General features: G+C 37.9%; 2 protein-coding genes across 6 annotated transcripts in view; both read right to left on the bottom strand.

Moving 5' to 3' along the window:
- LOC127429777 (histone-lysine N-methyltransferase 2A-like) overlaps positions 1–4,800 on the bottom strand; it is a 40,894-nt gene extending 36,094 nt beyond the window's left edge. For all 5 annotated transcript variants that reach the window (XR_007895334.1, XM_051678950.1, XM_051678952.1 and 2 more), the window contains exon 1: positions 4,538–4,800. Coding sequence is in view for 4 of the 5 variants with exons in the window: in XM_051678950.1 (XP_051534910.1) it covers positions 4,538–4,783 (246 nt within the window). In the remaining variant the exon portion in view is untranslated. The remainder of the gene's footprint in view (positions 1–4,537) is intronic.
- A 613-nt stretch (positions 4,801–5,413) lies between these two features.
- On the bottom strand, positions 5,414–20,927 carry LOC127430084 (ubiquitin conjugation factor E4 A-like). The gene is made up of 20 exons (XM_051679534.1): positions 20,840–20,927; positions 20,035–20,202; positions 19,757–19,936; positions 17,016–17,128; positions 16,752–16,904; positions 16,077–16,236; positions 15,760–15,962; positions 15,333–15,524; positions 14,877–15,210; positions 14,659–14,785; positions 12,590–12,894; positions 11,552–11,684; positions 11,276–11,466; positions 10,947–11,047; positions 10,698–10,811; positions 9,713–9,887; positions 9,396–9,576; positions 9,151–9,298; positions 8,893–9,050; positions 5,414–8,104 (listed from the first exon to the last, which is right to left on the bottom strand). The coding sequence occupies exons 2-20, from the start codon at positions 20,159–20,161 to the stop codon at positions 7,969–7,971; spliced, it is 3,231 nt and encodes a 1,076-aa protein (XP_051535494.1). The 5' UTR covers positions 20,162–20,202; positions 20,840–20,927; the 3' UTR covers positions 5,414–7,968.
- Between the last annotated feature and the right edge of the window lie 49 nt (positions 20,928–20,976).

The following is a 20,976-nucleotide window of genomic DNA, read 5'->3' as shown; positions in this document are numbered from 1 at the left end:
CCATTCAACTGCACTTTTGTATGAGGCCTTGATATTGATCCTCATTCTGCTTTCACAAGCAGGGCTTTACTCTAGACATTAAAAGGCAAGCCAAATGGCGTCCCTCACAAAGGAACAGATGAATGGAGACTTAAACAGGACACCTCCTGAAAGTAACAGTTGTCTTGCAAACAGCCGCAGACTTTTATTTGCACTTTAGATTTTGGATGAAATCAAACATGATTTAGAAGATCAAAGTAAAAGCAAGTTTCCGTCTCTGGAGCTGCAAGAAATCACACAGACGCATTACTACTATGTAAACATTTTAAGCCATCCAAATAGGTTAATGAAGTAGTCTAAAAGGCAGCCATCAGAAGAAGTAAAATCCTACTGGGACCCTGTGGGCCCGTGCGGTTGGATTTGGGTCTGATGGGAAGTAGGGGCAGTGTGCTTGTGTTTACTGAGCATGCTGCTGGCCTTAGGCTGCTCTGTGAGCTCAGCAGGCTGTGATGAACCAGAACAATCCTACCCAGGCACAACATCGCCACTGAATGAAACTTACAATGCTGTGTCCGCAACTTGCATGAGCTGCAAGCTCCACTGGGATTTTAGCCGTCTGTCTGCATTTCATATGACTTTTTCAAAGAAAGGGTATGATCTGGTGTCAGAGTAGCACCACATTTGATTTTTGACTAATGAAAACGAGGCTATGAGAGATAGATTTACAGTCTCTTCAATGGGTTGTTCGGTTTACATTGGTGTTGATCGTTCATCTTTAATAAAAAAAAATTCAGTAGACAAAAAAAAAAAAAAAAACTCCAGAAACACAAGCTGTGAAATGAAAATTAGAAAAATATCAAGGAAATTAGATTTGACCTATACTATATTTCACAGTGCGTCATGGGAATGGGCAATCGCTCCCGGGCTTGTTTGGCAGGCTTTCTTGGCCATACTTCTTCGATTAGTTTATCTTTCTCTGCTGGAGCATTGGTAGTGTAGTTGTTCACCAGGAACTCCGGTATTAAACACAATTTTTAAACAATGAAGTTGAAATAATGCAGACTGATGGCTACAACAGAAGCATATACCATCGATGAACAACTCCGGAGCTTATGATAGGGCTATCTTGAACCTTTTAAGCTCGGATGGGGCCGCCATATTCATCTAAAATATTAAAGACTACAGTCTTGATCAGCACAAAATAGGTATCATTTTAAAGCTTATAAGCTCTAGTTTACAATGCATGTAGGCATTACAGCTAAAACTAAACAAGTGATTTGAAATTTGCAGACAAATCAGAAGTGTTCCGTTCTGATCATTTAGAAATAATTTTGCATTGTACATATTAATGTAATCAGTAAAAACATAAATCCCATCAAATAGCCATGTGTCATATGTTGTTGGAAAGCTCTCAAAGAGTAGAATACAACCAGCCTTTGTTTTACTCAGACAAAAATACAGTGAGTAATAGCTAAGTATATGTCTATGACATACATTTTTCATGTGAACAGGTATTGCTCATATGCTGCATTTTCGCTTATAACTTCACGAAAAATAAACAGAACATTAAATATCACATACCATTACTTAGAGCTGATTATCTTTAAAACGAGCCCACACACAAAGTAGTAAAATGCATAGATCATTATATAACTGACACGAAGCACAATGTCCAGATAGCACAGCATCTGGCTATCAGGCTAAAAACACATTCGCTTTCCTGGATCAGATGACGTCATCAGAAATGCTGTAGCGTCATGGAACGCTAAATCAACTGGACTGGGTTCAGATTGCTCTAGCCAGTGGTGATAATCCTCCATTTTTGGATAGAGACTCATGTGACCATTACCTATTATTACATATGCCACCAGGAGATGGTGTCAAGTACATGACAGACTCAATGATGCCTCAAATGGCACAGAATAAGACTCGTTCTGGGAAATCTCATTATTAAAATCATGTCTGCATGCTTTGAAAAGAGAAAGCAAACCTTTAGTCATTGTTGCATTTGTATGTGTAATTAGTTCTTATGTACAATTATCAGGTTTTATTTGTTTGGAGAAGCATTTGGATATGTTTTTGGAAACTAGGATAAATATGTTTGTAATGCTATGACTTTTGATTGCTTTGTTGTATGAACACAAAATTTTACTCAGTTACAGGTGACAAGATTGTGGACAAAACAAAAGCAGATTTCAGAGCCACCTTATTCACATCCTGAGGTATATAATGTAAAATCAGAAAAATAAGAAAAAGAGTTCGTTTTTGGCTCAAGTTTTTTTGTAATTTATTTCAGCAGTGTCTTAGGCTTAGAGTCACAAAATTTAGCATAATCTATATCTTTAAAAAACTTGAAGTTTTCTTTAAAATGATACCAAACACTTGGGCCTTTTTATTATTTTATTTTATTAATGTTTTATAAAATATGTTGTCGAGTTATAAGCCTTTGATTTTGGGTATGCCACTTAAACAGGACATATTTAAAAACACCCTCAGAGCGTGAAGGGTTAAAGGTTTATAAGTTATCTTTGAAAATCAATTAATCTGTGGGATAAATGAATGGGATTTTTACTTCCGGAACCCGACAGTTGCGCTCTAGACAGACCTGCCATGAGCTCCGAGGTTGTTAATTATGCCGCAAATCTGAATAAGATCTACTACAAATGAGTCCATTAGTTAAATCAAATACATTCATAAAACATTTAAAAAAACAACAAAAGCTGACCACAGGGCTGTACAATGCGCAATAAAAAATAGCTATATATTTTGTCTAAGCCAACAGGGTAAATATAGTGAATGGAGGAGGACTGCGGAGAGCATCCTTAATAACAACATCCCCCTGCTCTTAAATCTGCGCCATATTTTCAAAGCCATCGTTTCCACGGAGAGCGCACAAGGCGAACCGTAGAATCAAACACGATATTTGCCTGTTTCTCATTCACGCCCGCTCTTGTTTTTCGATCTCCCCGCGTTTCCGATGCGCAGCAGCACCAAGAAAGGAAGATGGTAGTTTGTCACAGTACACACCCCCACACATAACAACCTCCGTCATACGCTCCCTTTTTATTGCAGTCGCCTTTTGCATCCCTCACAGCGCTACATTTGGCATATCTTTGGTCAAACAAATGGCCACTTTAAGCCTTGCTGATGACCTGCACAGGAACGAGCTGATTCTGGTTAGAAATATGACGTTTTTTCCGAATGCATACTGCCACTACGCAATATGCGAGAGGGAAAAAAAACATGTCCACCTCCCATTTTCCCGTGCATCAGCGGATGCTAACAGGCTAACACGTTAGCCAACCTCCTGTAGATGGTGAAGGAGATCAGACAGAAGGGTTTTGAAATTACAGATCGCGAACTTTTGCAACAGAACGCACGATGCACGAATTTAAGACCCCCATACACGCTAAGCAGCATGTTTTGATAGCAACACTGGCTACAAGCATCACCCATTTCTCAACCCAGTCTAGACGGCAACGTCTAACCAAGACAAATAACATTAAAAGTGCCAACATGCATGGTCAAAATCGTTGTGGAGAGAAAGCATTACTTGTGCCGAGCCCAATCTACCCTACCATATTAGTCCATGCTCTAAAATCAAGACTGCATTTGGGATAGGTCCACACTCTGCGTGCTACAGCTAAATGTTCAGACAACAACCAACTGGCACCAGGTGTTTCAGTCCAGCTAGAAAGCTTCTTGAGCATTATGTGTATGCTTATTAAAACGCCCTAAAATCGGTTTATTTAAAAACAAGAGGACAGTTTTTATTATGCACCAGCAACAAACGGAGACTTTTAAAATAGCTGTGATTTGAAAGGGTTAGTGTGGAGACAGTGAGCTAACTCGGAGCCAAATAAAGCTAGTCTGTGGTATTATTTAATCTCTTACGAATACAAAAACACAGTTTGAATTGAGCTGAGCAACTGTGATGGGAGTACACAACTGCATGCTTTTTTTGTGGGTTCAAAATATCTACTTAGGCATCCATTTGGCACATTTTTGACACAAACTGCTCGCTAAGTTAGAATGCACACGCACTCTTTCGCATAAAAACTGCTTTTCATAGTCATCCAAAAAGAGCAGTTTAATGAAACACGTCTGACACGCGAGAGTTGGTGTTAAAGTGAAATAAGCTGGTCCTAGAGCAGCTCGCAACAGATATCAATGTGCACATCTCCATCCTGTCAAAAATGCCGCTTAACTCCTTGGGATGCTCAATATTATGTTAGATCATCTCAACACAAAACTCTAAAATCACGCAACCAACGGCAGTTCAGTCATTACAACAGCATAGGTATATGTTGATATGAGCTAGCTAGCAGTTTAGCCTGTCAGTGGTCCCAGAGTGAGCTGAGAGTGAGAGAAAAACAGCACATGGATGGAGGCATGTGTCTGCTACGCAGCAAAATAAAGATCGCACTCACTCCTCTCACTGAGCAACTTAGAGCAGCTACAGAGCCGCAGAGTTATTTTCTGTGTGATTTTGAAATCCTAAATGAGTCAGGGATGAAGCTAAGACTGAGGCTAATGCTTTAGCCAGGGTTCCGCTTACCTCCCCGCTGCTGGAGCCGCTCGACTCCCCCAAAACATCCCGAAATTTCTGCAGGTTGCTGCCGATGGCAGAGGACACTTGCAACGCAGCGTCGTAACCGGGCCCGAGCCCATTCGCGTTGGAATAAGTCCCAGCACTGTTTCGGAGGGAAGCAGTCACCCGAATTCGGCCCGCTTTCCTCCCGGTACCCGAGCTGCTGCTCCCTCCGGGGCGAGCAGGGAACCGCCACCGACAGCTGTGCGCCATTTTACACTCTGCCTGTCTGCCCTAGGATCAGGGAGCTCAGTGTGGGCGTGGCCCCGAACGAGCGATCTCAATACTCTGCCGCTCTCGTCTAGCGGTCAGAATGCAATATCCATGTTTCGGGGTGGAGGTAGCGAGGACCCCGACTTTGCGTTTGTACAAGATCCCAGCACAGACTGTACGTTCAATGATGTTTGTACGCAGGTTCGTCGCCGATACGCAAGAGAGAGAAAAACTGTACATCAAGCACCGCGACAGGGACTGTAAAGCATACGTTACTTAATTAAAATATAACTAGGCATTCAATAGACTTTTTATATAGGTCTATATTTAACGGTGCCAGCCTTATACATATTTGGTATGCAGAGTTTTTATAACTTAATTATACAAAAGAAATTCGCTTTTAAATGTGTTGTTATTAGATTTTTATGTTTAAAGGTGTACTCTGTTTTTTTTTCTTCATTAGAAATTTTTACTCCGAAAGAAATGTTAGTACTTGTATAAAATTATGAGCACTCACATGAGATGAAGACGAAAGTCATATCAGTAACCTTATAAAAGCTGTTTTATTTTACATGGAGAGGGTCTCCTCATGGGGGCTGCCATGTTAGGATCACATGATAAGCCATATAGTTTTTTATTGAATATTTCAAATATTTCAAAACAGTTTAAACACAAACAGTACAAATACAAATTAAAACAAAGAAATATAAGGACATTAGAAATATATATGTAATTGATTTAACAATGAAACTGTTTTTCTGGATTTCTTGTTTTTTGAAAATTTTATAAACTCAAAATAAATGACAAGGGCTCTTTGGAAATAAGCAAAATTGGATTTTAAATCACTCCACTTAATATTTTTCTAATAGCAAAAACAAATCATTTATATATACTGTATTTTTTTCTTTTTGAAATGTCATATTCATTTGAGTCAAGTAAAACTGTTGAGATATTGAGGACTAAATTAATTCTCATTTTCAAACTCAGAAATCGTGACATCTCTTGAACAAGGACATTCAAAAAAATAAATGGACAATAGTTTTTTTTTTCACTATTACAAAAAGAACAATTGTAATCTATATCCAGATGAAAGCGCTATGTTGTTTCTTTCACATGATATAGTCTGAGCAATTTTATACCTCTTTAGTTTTATTTGTCATACATTAAATTAATCATGGCTGACAGTGAAGAGTAACATACTTCAAGGAAATTGATCGCTTAAAATTATTGTGTTTGAATGACACTTCATCAATGCCTCTACGTCTCATTGTAAGTGCAAGACCACTGCCATAATGAACATCACTATATAAACAAACAAAAAATACCACACATTTAAAAAGTTTTCCTCTAATTTCACCATATTGATTAAATAACGAGCTTGCAGAAATTGCACTAAATTGTCTAGATTTCAAAGCATTCACATCTCACAATAAAATTGCGATTTTACACAGGAAATTCTAAAAAACACACTAAATCCTTAAAAACTTGACTAATCAATATTTACAAAAGTTTTAAAGAGGCTAATAATGAACTACTGCTCACTCTTTTTGATTTTGAACTTGATTTTAATTATAATACATTGATTTAGCATCTTTATCCAATATACTGCAATAAACAAGCCAGAGAGCACAATTAGTGCATGATGATTAAAAGACAAGTTGCCCAAATAATACATTAACATCAAGAAAGCATGCTATTATTCACAGCAGTTCAATTTAAGTTGGAACAAACATTTCAGGACAGTCAGTTTACTGAACCATTCATCCAGTCAGTTCAACACCATTGTAGAACATCTGGTTGTTGTAAATTCAAGAGGGGTAAAGTTAACGTAACATGAAATAAAACAAATCATTTTATTTTACAAAAATATTTCCAAAACATAAGATTGCAGTTTAATTAAATCAATGTTTAAAAGAGCCATTAAGGCTAACAAGTGCGGATATGCAAAACTCAACAAGCCCTGAAGCATTCTGGTTTTTTTTTAAGAATTCCTGGGCTCAAATTCATTGTTTGGGTGAAGTCTAGAACATATGAGAGAAAAATTGATGAAGAAAGTCTTAAAAACCAACCAACATTCACTGAAATGAACAAATTCAGACATACTCTACAACTGCATCTTGATGGCTCAAACTAATGAAAAAGGGAGGACAGTGAGTGGACAACGTCTTATCAGCGTCATCTTTTAAGACATCTATTACAGTAGCAAGGTCCAACCACACAGAGCATACAGTTTAGCAACCTTTAACAAAAGAGACATTATGTCATTCTGCATGAGAGTAGGTCACAGGCTGTGAGCTCTGACTCAGCATTCAAACAAGTCATTACTTGGGACATATTGCACTGTTAAAAAAGACAATTAATTCTTGTAAATGTAAAGGGGTATTTCCCAATATTTCAACAAGCGCTCAATATTCTTAATGAGTCTCATAAAAATGCATATTTGTTTCTTAAGTTCCAAGCATAAAATGTTTCTAACAAAAGCATTTTGACAAATGGTAGAGTAACCAACCAGCCCAAAAAAAAAATTATATATTTTTTTTTTTCCAGTATGTGACTTTTGGAAAACAAATGGCATAACAATCCAAGGGACAACAAAGCTGATGATTTAAGCCAAATATTTGCAGTGAACACTGGTTTGCTTTAAATTTTGTTATCAATACTGCCACAACCCCTTCTTTATGGCACCGTGAACACACAGCTAATATTTGAACTTAAAACATTTATGAATGAGCAATGCATATAAAATATTGTACACATACTGTATTAATTAAGTTAGAGGTAGGGCAAGTGCACTGAACAGTTAAGCAAACCTAATATTATTATTTTTTGTCTATAAAACCACATCATCCTCATTTGCAAGGTGAACAGCTTGTCAAGGCAAAATGTAACAGAAAAAGTGACTCCAGATGTTAGTTAGATTAGAGCTTTTCCTGCATAGACCTGAAACCTTAGAAGATGCTCCAATGAGTTTGAAAGAGCAGATAGAGTAATATGCTACAATCATATGGCATTTGGAGATTTGCAATTGACCTTTGAGGAGCACACAAACACCATGAATGTTAACATGTTGCTCCATGTGTGATTAAATATTCTCTTGGCAAAGCGCTATGAGAGAGGTCCGAAACATCTGAATGGCTTAGTCATACATAGCATGCCTAGGTGCTGGGGGAAGGGAATAATGTGGTTTAGCCACTAGGTCCCATTTGCTGGTTGCTTTGCTTATGCTCAGCAAGCCAATTCAAGATCTGTTGCTTGAGCTCTTCATTAGGCCTGATCTGGTCCATGGTGAGTGGACTGCGGTTAAAAGGGTCTGTCTGGTCACTGTAGAAAGACAAGACCAACAATTGTATGACACTTTTCCCAATTAAAATCATCAATTAGAAGGCATAAAAGGAATAGTTCACCTAAAAATGAAAATTATTTTATTATTTACTCACCCTCATGTTGTTCTAAACCCCTTATGACTTTCTTCCATAGAACACAAATGGAAAAAATTTCAAATATGTACTGGTCACTCTTTACCATGCATTTACAATGAATGAGAACTGGAGCTTTCAAGCTTCACAAATGATGCAAAAGCACCATAAAAGTTGTCCATATGACTTGTACGGAATTATCTTCCAAGTCTTCAGAAGCCATACAAAATTTTTGTGTAAGGAACAGACGAAATTCAAGTCGTTATTCACTTAAATTTTGACATCTGCCCTACCTGGCAGAAACAAGGTATGTTCAAGAGAGAGGAAGCAATGATCGATTCATGAACAAATTGATCTTTGGAGTTGGATATTTTCAATGTGTTCAATCAGTTTCATAAAACCGGTCTGACCAAGTTCACAAATCGTATTGAAGAATTTTCTGATTTCAACTGTCTGTCTGTTTCTAACCCAAATCTATCAAAAGTCGTGGAATATCTCTTTTGAAATCTCCAGTCCCTATTTACTGTAATGGCATAGAAAAGGAGTCAATCTTCAGAATTTATCTTTTTGTGTTCCACAGAAGAAAAAAAAAGTCAAACAGGTTTGGAACAACATGCGGGTGGGTAAATGATGACAGAACTTTCATTTTTAGGTGAACTATCCCTTTAATGTTGTATAAATGGCTTATTTCACCTTAGTAAGTGGCGCGCTATTGTTGAACGGTCCACTGTAACATTTGAAGAAGGTAGTAGCACAGGATCAAGCATCAAGGTAGACATAATGGGATCCAGAAATTCATCTGGAGCATCAGAGTAGGTCTCCTCCTCTTGCTGATGCCTGTCTGCCAGAGACTGAAGTACACAAACACAAAAAAACAACAACATTTACATCAAGACACCATTCCAAAGAAAGACATGTATCTGCACAAATATGAATAGCGATTAGATTAACCTTAATTTTATCTGCTAGTAGACTAAAAGATACAATCATGTCGCCAGGCTTGTTGATCTTCTTGAGGACACGGAGAGTTTGGCAGAAGAGAGTTGGGGAATATGACCTTCCATCTTTCGGGACAGTGGCACAAAAATTTTCTTCATCCCTGTGGCAAAAACATCCCCCAGAAAAAATTACTTAGTGGTACTTAATATGCTTCTTAAAATGTAAATGTAAGTAAAGGTTAAATATAAAGAGCCTACCCCAGGTTTAGGTAAATAGTACAGATGTCTGACACCAACTGCTGAGGCTTGAAGTCAAATTCACTGAAGTCTTTCACTTTCAGGGCACCCATCTTGGGGCCTACCAGGTGCTGCAAAAAGTAGTTAAGCATGGAGATGATCCTCTCAGCAAGAAAGGGGTGAACAAAAAGACCTTTTATCTCTGGAGGGAAAAACAAGTAAATGAAAAGTCAATTCCCTGGTAACCTAAACCAAGATTTTCTCTCAACAAACCACTCTATTCGTGTATTGGTGTGTTCATATTTTAATATTGTACTTTGTTCTTTCATGTCTCTTACCAGATGTGAGGAAAGCCAAGGTGCCAATGGTCTCATTTGACATTATGTTGTGGAAGCGACCCAGCTGTCCAAACATCTGCAGACTAGATTCTTTCTCTCTGCGGGCATCAGGGGCCAGAATGTCCCACTCCCCTCGATCCCTCTCCAGCTGGAGGATTTTGATCTTACTTAGGTACTGGAAAGAAAAGATGCACATATGCTGTCACATCTTCACTCATTAAACAAAATATTTCTTTATATCAACCACACAGAAGTTAATATGTCCATTAATGTATAATAGAAGTGTAATATTAGAAAACCAAGATAAATTGAACTAACAAAATGTATATTTTAAGGAATAATTTACCCAAAAATGAAAATTCCCTGATCATTTACTCACCTTCATGCCATCCCAGATGTGGATGACTTACTTTCTTCTGCAGAACACAAACAAAATTTTTCAGAAGAATATATCAGTTATGTTGGTCCATACAATGCAAGTGTGATCAGAACTTTCAAGTTCCAAAGATCACATAAAGGCAGCATAAAAGTAATGCATTCGACTCCAGTGGTCAAATCCATGTCCTCTGAAGTGATATGATAGGTGTGGGTGAGAAACAGATCAATATTTAAGTCATTTGTTATAAATCTCCACTTTCAGATTCCAAAAGTGAAAGTGAAACTGGAGATTTATAGTAACAAAGAACTGAAATATTGATCTGTTTCTCACCCAAAATAGATTAGATTGCTTCTGAAGATTTTGATTAAACCACCGGAGTCTTATGGATTACTTCTATGCTGCCTATATGTGATTTTGGAGCTTAAAATTTGAGGACCAACAGAGCTGAGATATTCTTCAAAAAAATCTCTGTTAGTGTTTTGCAGACGAAAGAAAGTCATACACATCTGGGATGGCATTAGGGTGAGTAAATGATGAGAGAATTTTCATTTTTGTGTGAACTATCCCTTTAACAATGTAAAAAGTTGGAGATAGACTTGCAAGAACCTGTATAGCCTCATCAAGTAAGTAGATGGCATCATTCATGAGGAGGTTCAAAAACCTCAGGAAGAGTGGTGGAATCATGGCCTCGAGGTTTTCAGATGCATAATCTGCCAGTCGCTGTGGGGAAATAAAGTTTCAGTGATGTTCTTTATCTATTCAGGAAAGTTAGGATGTTTGGTGGGTGAAATTGCAAGCAAGAGCCTTTGATTCCATTTAAATAGCATGTATTACACTATTAGTCAAATATCTCACCTTAATGCTCTCCCTGTAATGTTCTTCTCCCCACATGTACTTGAGAATAGCATACATTGGCCTCCTGTAATTAAACTTCTGTTCAAACTGATGAGGATCGCCTAAGGGATAAGCCATATATAAAATCTTATCCAGGCAGTTACATTCAAATTACAAAATAATAATATTAATAATAATAAGTTTAATTTATAATTTATATAATACTCAAAGCGCTTCACAAACAACAAACATTTACATCAAAACAAAACCAAACAACATTACAACACAGTAAATACATCAAACACCACAAAACAATCAAGAAATTCTTCCAAAATTCTTCAGACACTGACCAGTGAACTCTATATCCACGAACACTGTAATGAGGGCTTCAGCAAGCTGAGGTGCATGCTGATATGAGCTGAACACCCTTTGGCGCTGGAACATGATAGGCTGGGCAGTGCCAGGTGACACAGACTCCATATGGGGCATCACAGCCTCAAGAACCTCTGCCAGCTTTGCCCGCAAGTGAGGATTTTTCATTCTGTGGGCAAATGATTTTGAATAAACAACAAGCCACATTGCATGCACACAAAGCGTGAAAAACTTGGCATCATAACGGCTCGCACCTCTCAACATTGCCCATGAACACAGTGATGAAGGTCAGGACATGTTCTAAGCTTTCTGCCGATGACTCCAACACATCTTCAGCAAAGCGCCGGAGGAATATGAAGAAATCACCCAAGTTTTCGACAAAGAACTCTACAAAACAGGAGACAGAGTTGAACAAAAGGATGCATTAAAGACCCCATGAAATGGCTTGACGAGAGCAGTTTTCTCTACTGTGTTGATGTATTTCCTACTGAAACTGGAAGTCTGCATGAGACACACATTTTTTTAAATAGCCAATAGGCTTTAGTTTAGGCACTTGAACCATCATTTGCTACTCACGACATCCCATATGTGTATGACTTTCTTCTGCAGAACACAAAGATTTTTAGATGAATATCCCAGCTCTGTATGTCCTCAAAATGCAAGTGAATGGTGATCAGGCCTTTGTAGCTCCAGAAATCACCTAAAGGAAACATAGAAGTAATCCATAAGATTCCTGTAGTTAAATCTATATCTTCAGAAGCAATATAATAGGTGTGGGTGAGAAACAGATAAAATTTAAGTCCTTTTTTTACTCTAAATCTCCACTTTCACTTTTACATCTGAAAGTCACATGTGGTGCCTGTTTCATCTGAAAGTGAAAGTGGAGATTTAGAGTAAAAAAAGGACTTAAATTGTATCTGTTTCTCACCCACACCACAATTAAATATTGATCTATTACCGTATATTGCTTCTGAAGATATAGATTAAAACACTGGAGTCATATGGATTCCTTCTATGTTTCCTTTATGTGATTTCTGGAGCTACAATGGTCTGATCACCATTCACTTGCATTGTGAGGACCAACAGAGCAGATATATTCTTCTAAAAATCTTTGTTTGTGTTCTGCTGAAGAAAGTAAGTCGTCCACATCTGGGATGGCATGAAGGTGAGTAAATGATCAGGGAATTTTCATTTCAACTATCCCTTTAAAAAACTCCCATTTTGATTTTATACGGTCTTTAGAGACTACTAAGGTTTTTACAGAAAAGGAAAATAAAAACGTAGGACAATACCTGGCACAAAGCATAGCAGACTGTTCTCTAGAGTGGGCAGGGGAAAGGAGACAGGGATGTGCTCGGGACCCTGGTTGCCCAGGCTGAGCTGAACCAGCAGGGCGGCGCAGGAGGCTTGGAGGTTGAGGCAGTTTTGTAGCATGACGGGCTGCATGGTAGCAGCCTTGGTGGAGAGATAGATTGTCATAAGGCGTTCAAACTGTTCTCGTAGCTCCGCTGCTGGGCCTCCACTGAGCTGTGTGTCGCGCCATGTCCCCTGCAGCCGGTGCAGAGACTGGTTCATCTTCACCATCTGATCATGAAGTCTGACAAATTAAAGCATACTACAGTTAACTGTAAGTATTACTTACTTAGAAGATAGACAGTGGGGTTTAAATGTCCACTTGATTCTATTTATCATTTTTCTATTGTAAAACAGTTCTGATTTTTCATTATAAACGATAAGCATAACACTTTAAGTGAAATGTTAAACAGAAAAATTTACATGAAATTAACATGCTTTAATGACAGCATGCACTGGCAATGCACATGGAGCAAGCTGGCATGGACTCCACCAATTTGTGCAAAGCCTGATGATCCATGTTATCCAGCACGATTTGAGAATGTTCAAAAAAGCATCTTGCATGCTTCAGTTTTCCTCTGACCATTCATGCAAACAAGTTAATGTCACATATTTGCTGATTTGAATGAAGACCTAGAAACAGTACAGAATCTTTATTTTATTTTTTTATCATTTTATGTCATCACGTTTCTTTGTTTAAAATTTGGGGAAAACACTGAAAGTTTGTTTTTCCAGTTTTAAATTAGATTTTGAATCCCATATTTCAATGTGGACTTCTCTGAAGACTTTTGAACCTCACAGCAAAGCTCAAATTATACTTCGGTTAGACACGAACGCTAGCCGTCTGTGTAAAGGACGTGCAATGTAAATTTTATCATCAGCAGAACGCTCGAGCACTGAACATGTGCGGACTTCACAGAATATTAGTGTTCCTTTCATGGGATACAGCACTTTCATCTGGACATAGATTACAATTGTTCTTTTTGTAACTGTGAAATAGAAACTATATTTATTTTCGGAATGTCCATATTCAATTTCCTTTTGGCAAGAGATGTTGCAATTTCTGAGTTTGAAAATGAAAATTAATTTAGTCCTCAATATCTCAACAGTTTTACTTTACTCAAATGAATAAGACATTTCAAAAAGAAAAGTTTCTATAATTGATTTGTTTTTTGTAATTAGAAAAATATTAAATTCATCAGAGTAAGAGGAGTGATTTGAAACCCAATTTCCGAACAGCCCTTGTCATTTTTGAGTCTATAAATTATTATTGTTAAATCAATTTGATATATGTTTGTGATGCCCTTTTATTTCTTTGTTTTATTTTGTCTTTGTACTATTTGTGTTTAAATTGTGTATTCCAAATGTTTAATTAAAAAAAAAAAAAAAAAAAAAAAAGCGCGCCGGCCTGGTATTTCTAATACATGTGCTGAATGCTCATTATGCACAGGCGCCTGGAATTATTTGCACTAATTAGTGGGTCCACTAGGTAGCAAAACTCACAATTAAGCCTTTGCTGTCACAAATAAGCGCTAGAAAAAGCTGTGATCTGCACTAAACAACAGGAGACAAAGGAAGAAACAACAACAGTGGACGTGCACGTCAAGAGCGCATGTGTGAGGAGATCAGGAGACACCTGCATTTGTATAACTAGAGTCTGAAGGAATATAAAGATATCTTTATGGGTCTAAGCTCCTGAAGAGAAATAGTCCAGAATCTTATGTAGCGCGCATCTGCCAACCGCAGGAGTATGCGTGCAGTCAAATGAAATATATTTTGAAAGGCTAGCTTTCGACTGTACCCTTACGCTAAATGTTCACGTCAAAACCGAAGTATACTTTGGGCTTAATTGCTGAAAAAAGATAACTGCTGTTCAACAGCATCCAACTATTTAAGTCAGCTTTAGTTTAGAATTGTGAGAGCTATAGTAGAAGCACAGGAAACAAGGAAGGTCTGGAGCAATGACACATAACGATTTCTCTTGTCCTGAGCCAAATCACAATATTACCTATGAAAGCCCAAGTACATGGTTAGCTGTGTAAGGATGAGGTTTTCTGTGAGAAGGCTGTATGATTGGGCAAATTCAATCATTTGTTGAGGGGGCACAGGTATCAGACATGTCTCCTTGTCTAGACCTGTAGATGGAAGTGCAAGTAGTTTAGTTTATCATGCTTGAAAAGCAAATGAATAAAATAGTTGCACTGTGTGTTTGCACAGGTAGTTCACCTCTCACGTGCACATTTCTGTTCCGCCGCTCTTCTTCACTTAGCTCCTTCAGTAAGCAGTACGTGGGGTTGAATGTCAAGAGTTTGGGGGAGTAGGGGCGAGAAAAAGGCTGGCAGAGTTTGAGCAGTGCAGCTCCCAGATTTAGGAAAAATGCATCTGAAGCATACATTTGGAAGAATATCTCGGGCATCTGGTTTGCCCAGATTTTGGCCCGCCCCATGTTGGCTTGCAGGCAGCCACCCAGCCACGAGAGCAGCAGGTGACGAGTCTCACTGGACTGCTGAAGCAAGTTTTTAAGGATCTGATACAGCTTGTCATGAAACTGCCCCATAAACTAGAACATGGAAGGAGAGGAAAAAACAATAACTTATGGGTTAAGGGGGCATCTTCATGTGATCTAGCTTGAAAACATGATAGCACAGAACACTAAAGTTAAATTCATGGAACTGTGGTCACCTGGTGTATATTTGACTCTTGAACCTTCATTTCCTGTGGACTGGAGCGAGAAGGATTGAGGAAAAACCCATGGTTCTCAACCACTCCAGGGGTTTTCAGCAGACAAGAAACATTCAGGATGGTTCCCAGGAGAGTTTTCTGATACTGAAGTCCATTGTTAGGATCTTTGGGTTGAATGTGCTCCATTAATACCTAGAATCAGAATAGCATATTTGCATTTTCCAAACAGTAGCTCTGTTCCAAAACTTTGCAAAATGCCTAAAAATGCAGCATTTCAAGGCATCATAGGTGTGATCCATACATGAAGGTTTTTCCAAAAGGTAGGCCACCCTATGTAGACTGTAAGCAACAAGGCAGTTCATGTAATAAAAGGAATTTACAGTCTCCCAATGATATTAGCATTACTAGTAAAGGATCAGATTCTAACCTTAGCAATGTCCTTTTGCCGACAGAAATACAGGAGAATTTCCAGGTAGGAATACAGCAGCAGCTGACAAAGGTCTAAGTCTTTAACTCTGCCTTGGAAAATATCAAACACTGGCACCATCACCTCCCCGAAGGTCCGCACCTCTTGGTCAGCCAACAGACTAACAATGACCTCCTCCAAAAACTCCACAACTTCCTCAAACCCTGCCAAGACATAAACACAAACAGTATAGAGTCAAACAACTGGAAAAAGTTCAGTATTTTTTTTATTTATAAAAAAATGATATGTCCTCAAATGTGATTCTGCAAAGGACTTACGGGCTTCTCTGACAGCCTCTAGCAACAGGTCTAAAAGTTGCTCATAAATGTTCTGACTGATATAGATCTCTGGGGTCAGCAGCACCGTGCGGGTATTGGACACAGTCAGGCTTTTACAGTGCAAAGCATACGACAACAGCTTCTCCGGGACTTTAGTAATCTGTGGTGTTTTGAAGTACAATGGCACTGTTACTGCTGCAATAATAACTTTTTATTACATTTAGACTGTTGTAAAGCATGCATCGACCATGAACCATTAAGTTCCAAAAGAAAAAGTAGTCCATTCATCTCGTGCATTATATATTCCAAGTCTTATTATTAAATATTGTGAAGCCTATGATAGATCTGTGTGGGGAGCATTCTGAAATTTTATTATACAGTAGCATACAAATCATGTGGATTTTTTTTATAGTGCATGTTTAGAATTTTTGGAGCTTGACAGTCCCTGATCACTGTATGCTTTTGTTCAATGGAAAATGGCATGAACATTCTTCAAAATTAATCTTTTTGTGTTCCATAGAAGAAAGAAAGTCTAATGGGTTTGAAACAATATGAATAGAAGTACATTTATGTTTGGGTGATCTATTCCATTAAAAATATATGTGAACATGACTAATGCTGTTGGTACAAACATTCAGGTTTTAAAACAACTTCTAGAGTTTACAGACAGACCACCTCTTCTTTAGCTCTCAGGTAACAGGCATAAAGGTAAGGTACGGCACGTTTCTCCCCAGCATCACGATCTGCCGAGAGGTTCACTACACTGCAGGAAGTCATGTAGATTAGATGATTTCTCGGCTCCTGCAAAAGCAGCCTGCTGAACAAAGCCTGAAGGGAACAAATGAAGGGATATTATTCTTATGCAAACTTCATGATATACATGTGCATATAACTTATCTATCATCATACAAATTTCTAAAGAGACATATTGTACTGTACCTGCTCAATGGTGTCCATGTTCAGCCAGTCCTGGCCATCAAGTTCGGCTGCCGTTTCCTCAAGATAAACGCAACGTAGTGGGATGCCATTACCACCTCGGAGACTGGGGTCACCTGAAGTATAACAACCAACACAAATGATTATGTTGTGCTTAATATGTAGTTATGAAATAGTTATGAATATCAGAATAGATACAGTATAAGAACAGAACAGATCTAAGAACAGATGTGAATGTTAGCATTATATAACAAAATATCAAACCAAGTGGTATTTATATAAAACATTTGAAAAAAAGAAGTTTGTTAGGTTTCAAATGATAAAACAATAGATATTTTGTACCAAAAATGACAAAAACAATATTTTAAAGGGATATTTCTCCCAAAAATGAAAATTCTCTCATCATTTACTCACCCTCATGCCATTTCAGATGTGTAAGACTTTATTTCTTCTGCAGAACACAAATTATGATTTTTAGAAGAATATTTCAGCTCTGTAGGTCCATACAATGCAAGTGAATGGTGGCCAGAACTTTGAAGCTCCACAAAGCACATAAAGTCAGCATAAAAGTTATTCATAAGACTCCAGTGGTTAAATCTATATCTTCAAAAGCTACATTATAGGTGTGGATGAGAAACAGATCTACCTTTTTTACACTTCCTTTTTTACTATAAATTCTCCTCCCTGCCCAGTAGGTGGCGATATGCACGAAGAATGTGAATCACCAAAAACAAAAGCAGAAGAATGTGAAAGTGAACGTGAAAGTGGAGAAAAATGGACTTAAATATTTATCTGTTTCTGACCCACAACTATCATATCGCTTCAGAAGACATGGATTAAACCACTGGAATCCTTTTGTGTGCTTTTCTGAGCTTCAAAGTTTTGGCCACCATTCATTTGCACTATATGGACCAACAGAGCTGAGATATTCTTCTAAAAATCTTCATTTGTGTTCTACAGAAAAAGAAAGTTATACACATCTGGGATGGCATGATGGGGAGGAAATGATGAGAGGATTTATTTAATTTTTGGGTAAACTACCCGTTTAACACCTGTGATTACTCTGCTAGGACACCTGTGAGAACTTGAGGGAAACTGACTTTACACATCCACTAAAATTGACCTTGACAACAGTTGGTTAAAAATCATTGCAAAAATGGCTTTGAAAAGTTTGTTCAGAAAAAAGTTCTAGCATCATATGTTTGCTTGGTTTGATATTTTTGTTTCTAATTAAATGACATTCTAAATGCTTTTTGGGGCCATTGTATAGTCTTAGGGAATGTGCTTCATGACAGCTATTGTGTAGGTCTAATTTAACTTAGAGATAACAGCACTCAAGTGGCTCAGACATCACATTTTCAAAACCTTTCAAAACTTTTATTTCAGTGTTTGATACGCACTGTGTTAAAGATTTGAATGGCAAACAGATCAGCAAGATAACTGATTTAACTGTGGACAGGAGATAAATGTGGAGGATAAAGACACACAAATGACAGCAAAACAAATGACATAATGTGCGCACTACAGAGGATGAGGTCATCTGTAGTATTAATGTGAAACTAAATGGCATCGTGATATGATTATCAACACTGAGCTCATCACTGAGGCAAGACATTGTTTATAGTAAATTACTAAATTAATTTGTCTTTCCCCCTATGCTTTTATAAGTACATTTCAGGAAATGCATGCAATTGATCAATTCTGGGAAGAACTGTATCTCAGAAATATAGACCTATTCTATTGTTATAGTCACATATAGAAGGAAATTGATTAAGGCAATGAGAATATGGGAAGTATGAGAGTTATGCAGTGACCAAAATGTTAAACAAATCAGAATTCTCTTACATTTTAGCTTTTTTAAAGTAGCAAAAATCTACACACTCTGTTCATTTTCTTTACCTACTTTGTGAGCTGCTGCATGGGATGCTTTTTAAACAGTACTGATAGAGATCCTATATATGCTGGGCACTTGTTGGCTGTTTAGTTTTGTAAAGGAATTCATATATATGCACATTTTAAATTTTTCTTCAAAGAACTTTCAAGCATATAAGCATAAACCTTTAGATCAAAAGCTTTTAAATTCTCTCATCATTCACTCATCCTCATATCATCCCAGATGTGTATGACTTTCTTCTGCTGAACACAAACAAAGATTTTTAGAAGAATATTTCAGCTCTGTAGGCCCATACAATGCAAGTGAATGGTGGCCAGAATTTGGAAGTTTCAAAAAGCACATAAAGGCAGCATGAAAGTAATCCATATGACTCCAGTGGTTAAATCCATATCTTTGGGAGCGATATGATAGGTGTGGGTGAAAAACAGATCAATATTTAAGTCCTGTTTTACTATAAATTCTCCTCCCTGCCCAGTAGGTGTCGATATGCACGAAGAATGTGAATCACCAAAAACAAAAGAAGAACTCTTTGGAGAGAAGAGCGCTTAGGAAAGTGGAGATACTGTATACAGTAAAAGGACATAAATATTGATCTGTTTCTCACCTACAGAGCTGAGATATTCTTCAAAAAATCTTCATTGTGTTCTGTAGAAGAAAGACAATCATACACATCTGGGATGGCATGAGGGTGAGTAAATGATAAAATAATTTTCATTTTTGGGTGAACTCTCCCTTTAAAGATCATGAGAAACCTAAATTTAGTCAAAAGTGTCATTTGAATGGTAGTGTTGATGATAATATTGGTAAATGGATAGACAGCTGTCAAAACTGGTAGGTATTAAGCACTCACTGTTGTCTAGTGTGATGAGGAAGATCCTCTGGATCATGTGGTTGACGTTGAGCTGCTCACAGAGCTCCTGTCGTGAACGGAAAGATCGGCTGATCTCTGCCACTGAGTCATCATTGTCATCGATGCTGTCAGACACAGAGTTGTCTGACTCAGACTGGCTCCCCCCAGAATCTGCAGAAGCTACAGGGGATAATCAGTTTCACAGTGTCATGTAAGGAATGTAATTTGCCAGTACTATTGAGGGAACTGCAACACACTGTTTATTAATAATAACTTACACTGTTGCTCAGCTTGCCGTCGTTGCTTTTGGCCCGATGCAAACTGCTTGGCATCAGCGAGGGAACTGAAGAGAGCTGCGAATGGGTTTTGTGAAATGTTCTGATTGTTATTGCCCTGGTCAGTCATTTCCCTGGAGCACGTCCTCCATCAACAGGTGCTTTTACAGCCTACATGGAAAATTGTGTGTGAATTAACTTCAGCATATAGGCGAATTCAAATCTCAAGACCAGTTATGATCCATTTAGGTGTCTTGAATTATTCGGATCACCATGGGGTTTGTCTACACCATGTGAAATGAACAATGCACATAAGAACAAATTGACTTATTATCAAGATATTAAGATTCCTTTTCTGATGAATGTCACTAAGCATGACAAATCGATTTTATATTAGTGAGTCATTGGCAAGAGATTCAAACAACATGCCAGTTGATAACAGGTCAAATCGAGGCAGGTTACCAAAGGTAAACTCACAAGAACCAAACGCGACTTCAAATCACAGTGTAAAGTAGTCAGGTATGCTAACTTGCTAAACATAGGCGTCATATTTATCGCAGACTGAAATAAACAGGCAATAAGTGGTCTAAAATTATGTATAATGCATATGAACTCAAAGACATTATAACAGCTGCCTGTCAAGTACAAGTATCTCAAGCTAGCTAAATGACTAGCATCATGCTTAGCAACTTACAGCCAGCTGGTATTGTTGCTCAAAGACAATAGCTCAAGGCAAAGTAAACCGAATAATACGTCAGACTATAGCACAGGTGCATTGAAAATACATCGAGTTCGCTGAATGCCATACCTGGTTTTGGGTTGAAATATGCTATAATGGGCTATCTGATGTGGTACAGTACAGCACGGCAGATCAGATCTGACGCACAGAATCTGACGTCATCAACATAGGACGAGACACTGTGGTGTTTTTTTTTTTTTTTCTTT

The sequence above is a fragment of the Myxocyprinus asiaticus genome, chromosome 39 (assembly GCF_019703515.2).
Source record: "Myxocyprinus asiaticus isolate MX2 ecotype Aquarium Trade chromosome 39, UBuf_Myxa_2, whole genome shotgun sequence".
NCBI lineage: Eukaryota > Metazoa > Chordata > Actinopteri > Cypriniformes > Catostomidae > Myxocyprinus > Myxocyprinus asiaticus.
This window is presented reverse-complemented; position numbering and strand designations above follow the sequence as displayed.

Coding starts and splice junctions, on each gene's coding strand:
- LOC127430084 (XM_051679534.1), bottom strand. CDS start 20,161: ATGACTGACCAGGGCAATAACAATCAGAACATTTCACAAAACCCATTC. Junction 16,237..16,751: donor ACCTGAGAGCTAAAGAAGAG/GTGGTCTGTCTG, acceptor AAAACACCACAG/ATTACTAAAGTCCCGGAGAA. Junction 9,888..10,697: donor TACTTGATGAGGCTATACAG/GTTCTTGCAAGT, acceptor TTTTCTTTCCAG/TACCTAAGTAAGATCAAAAT.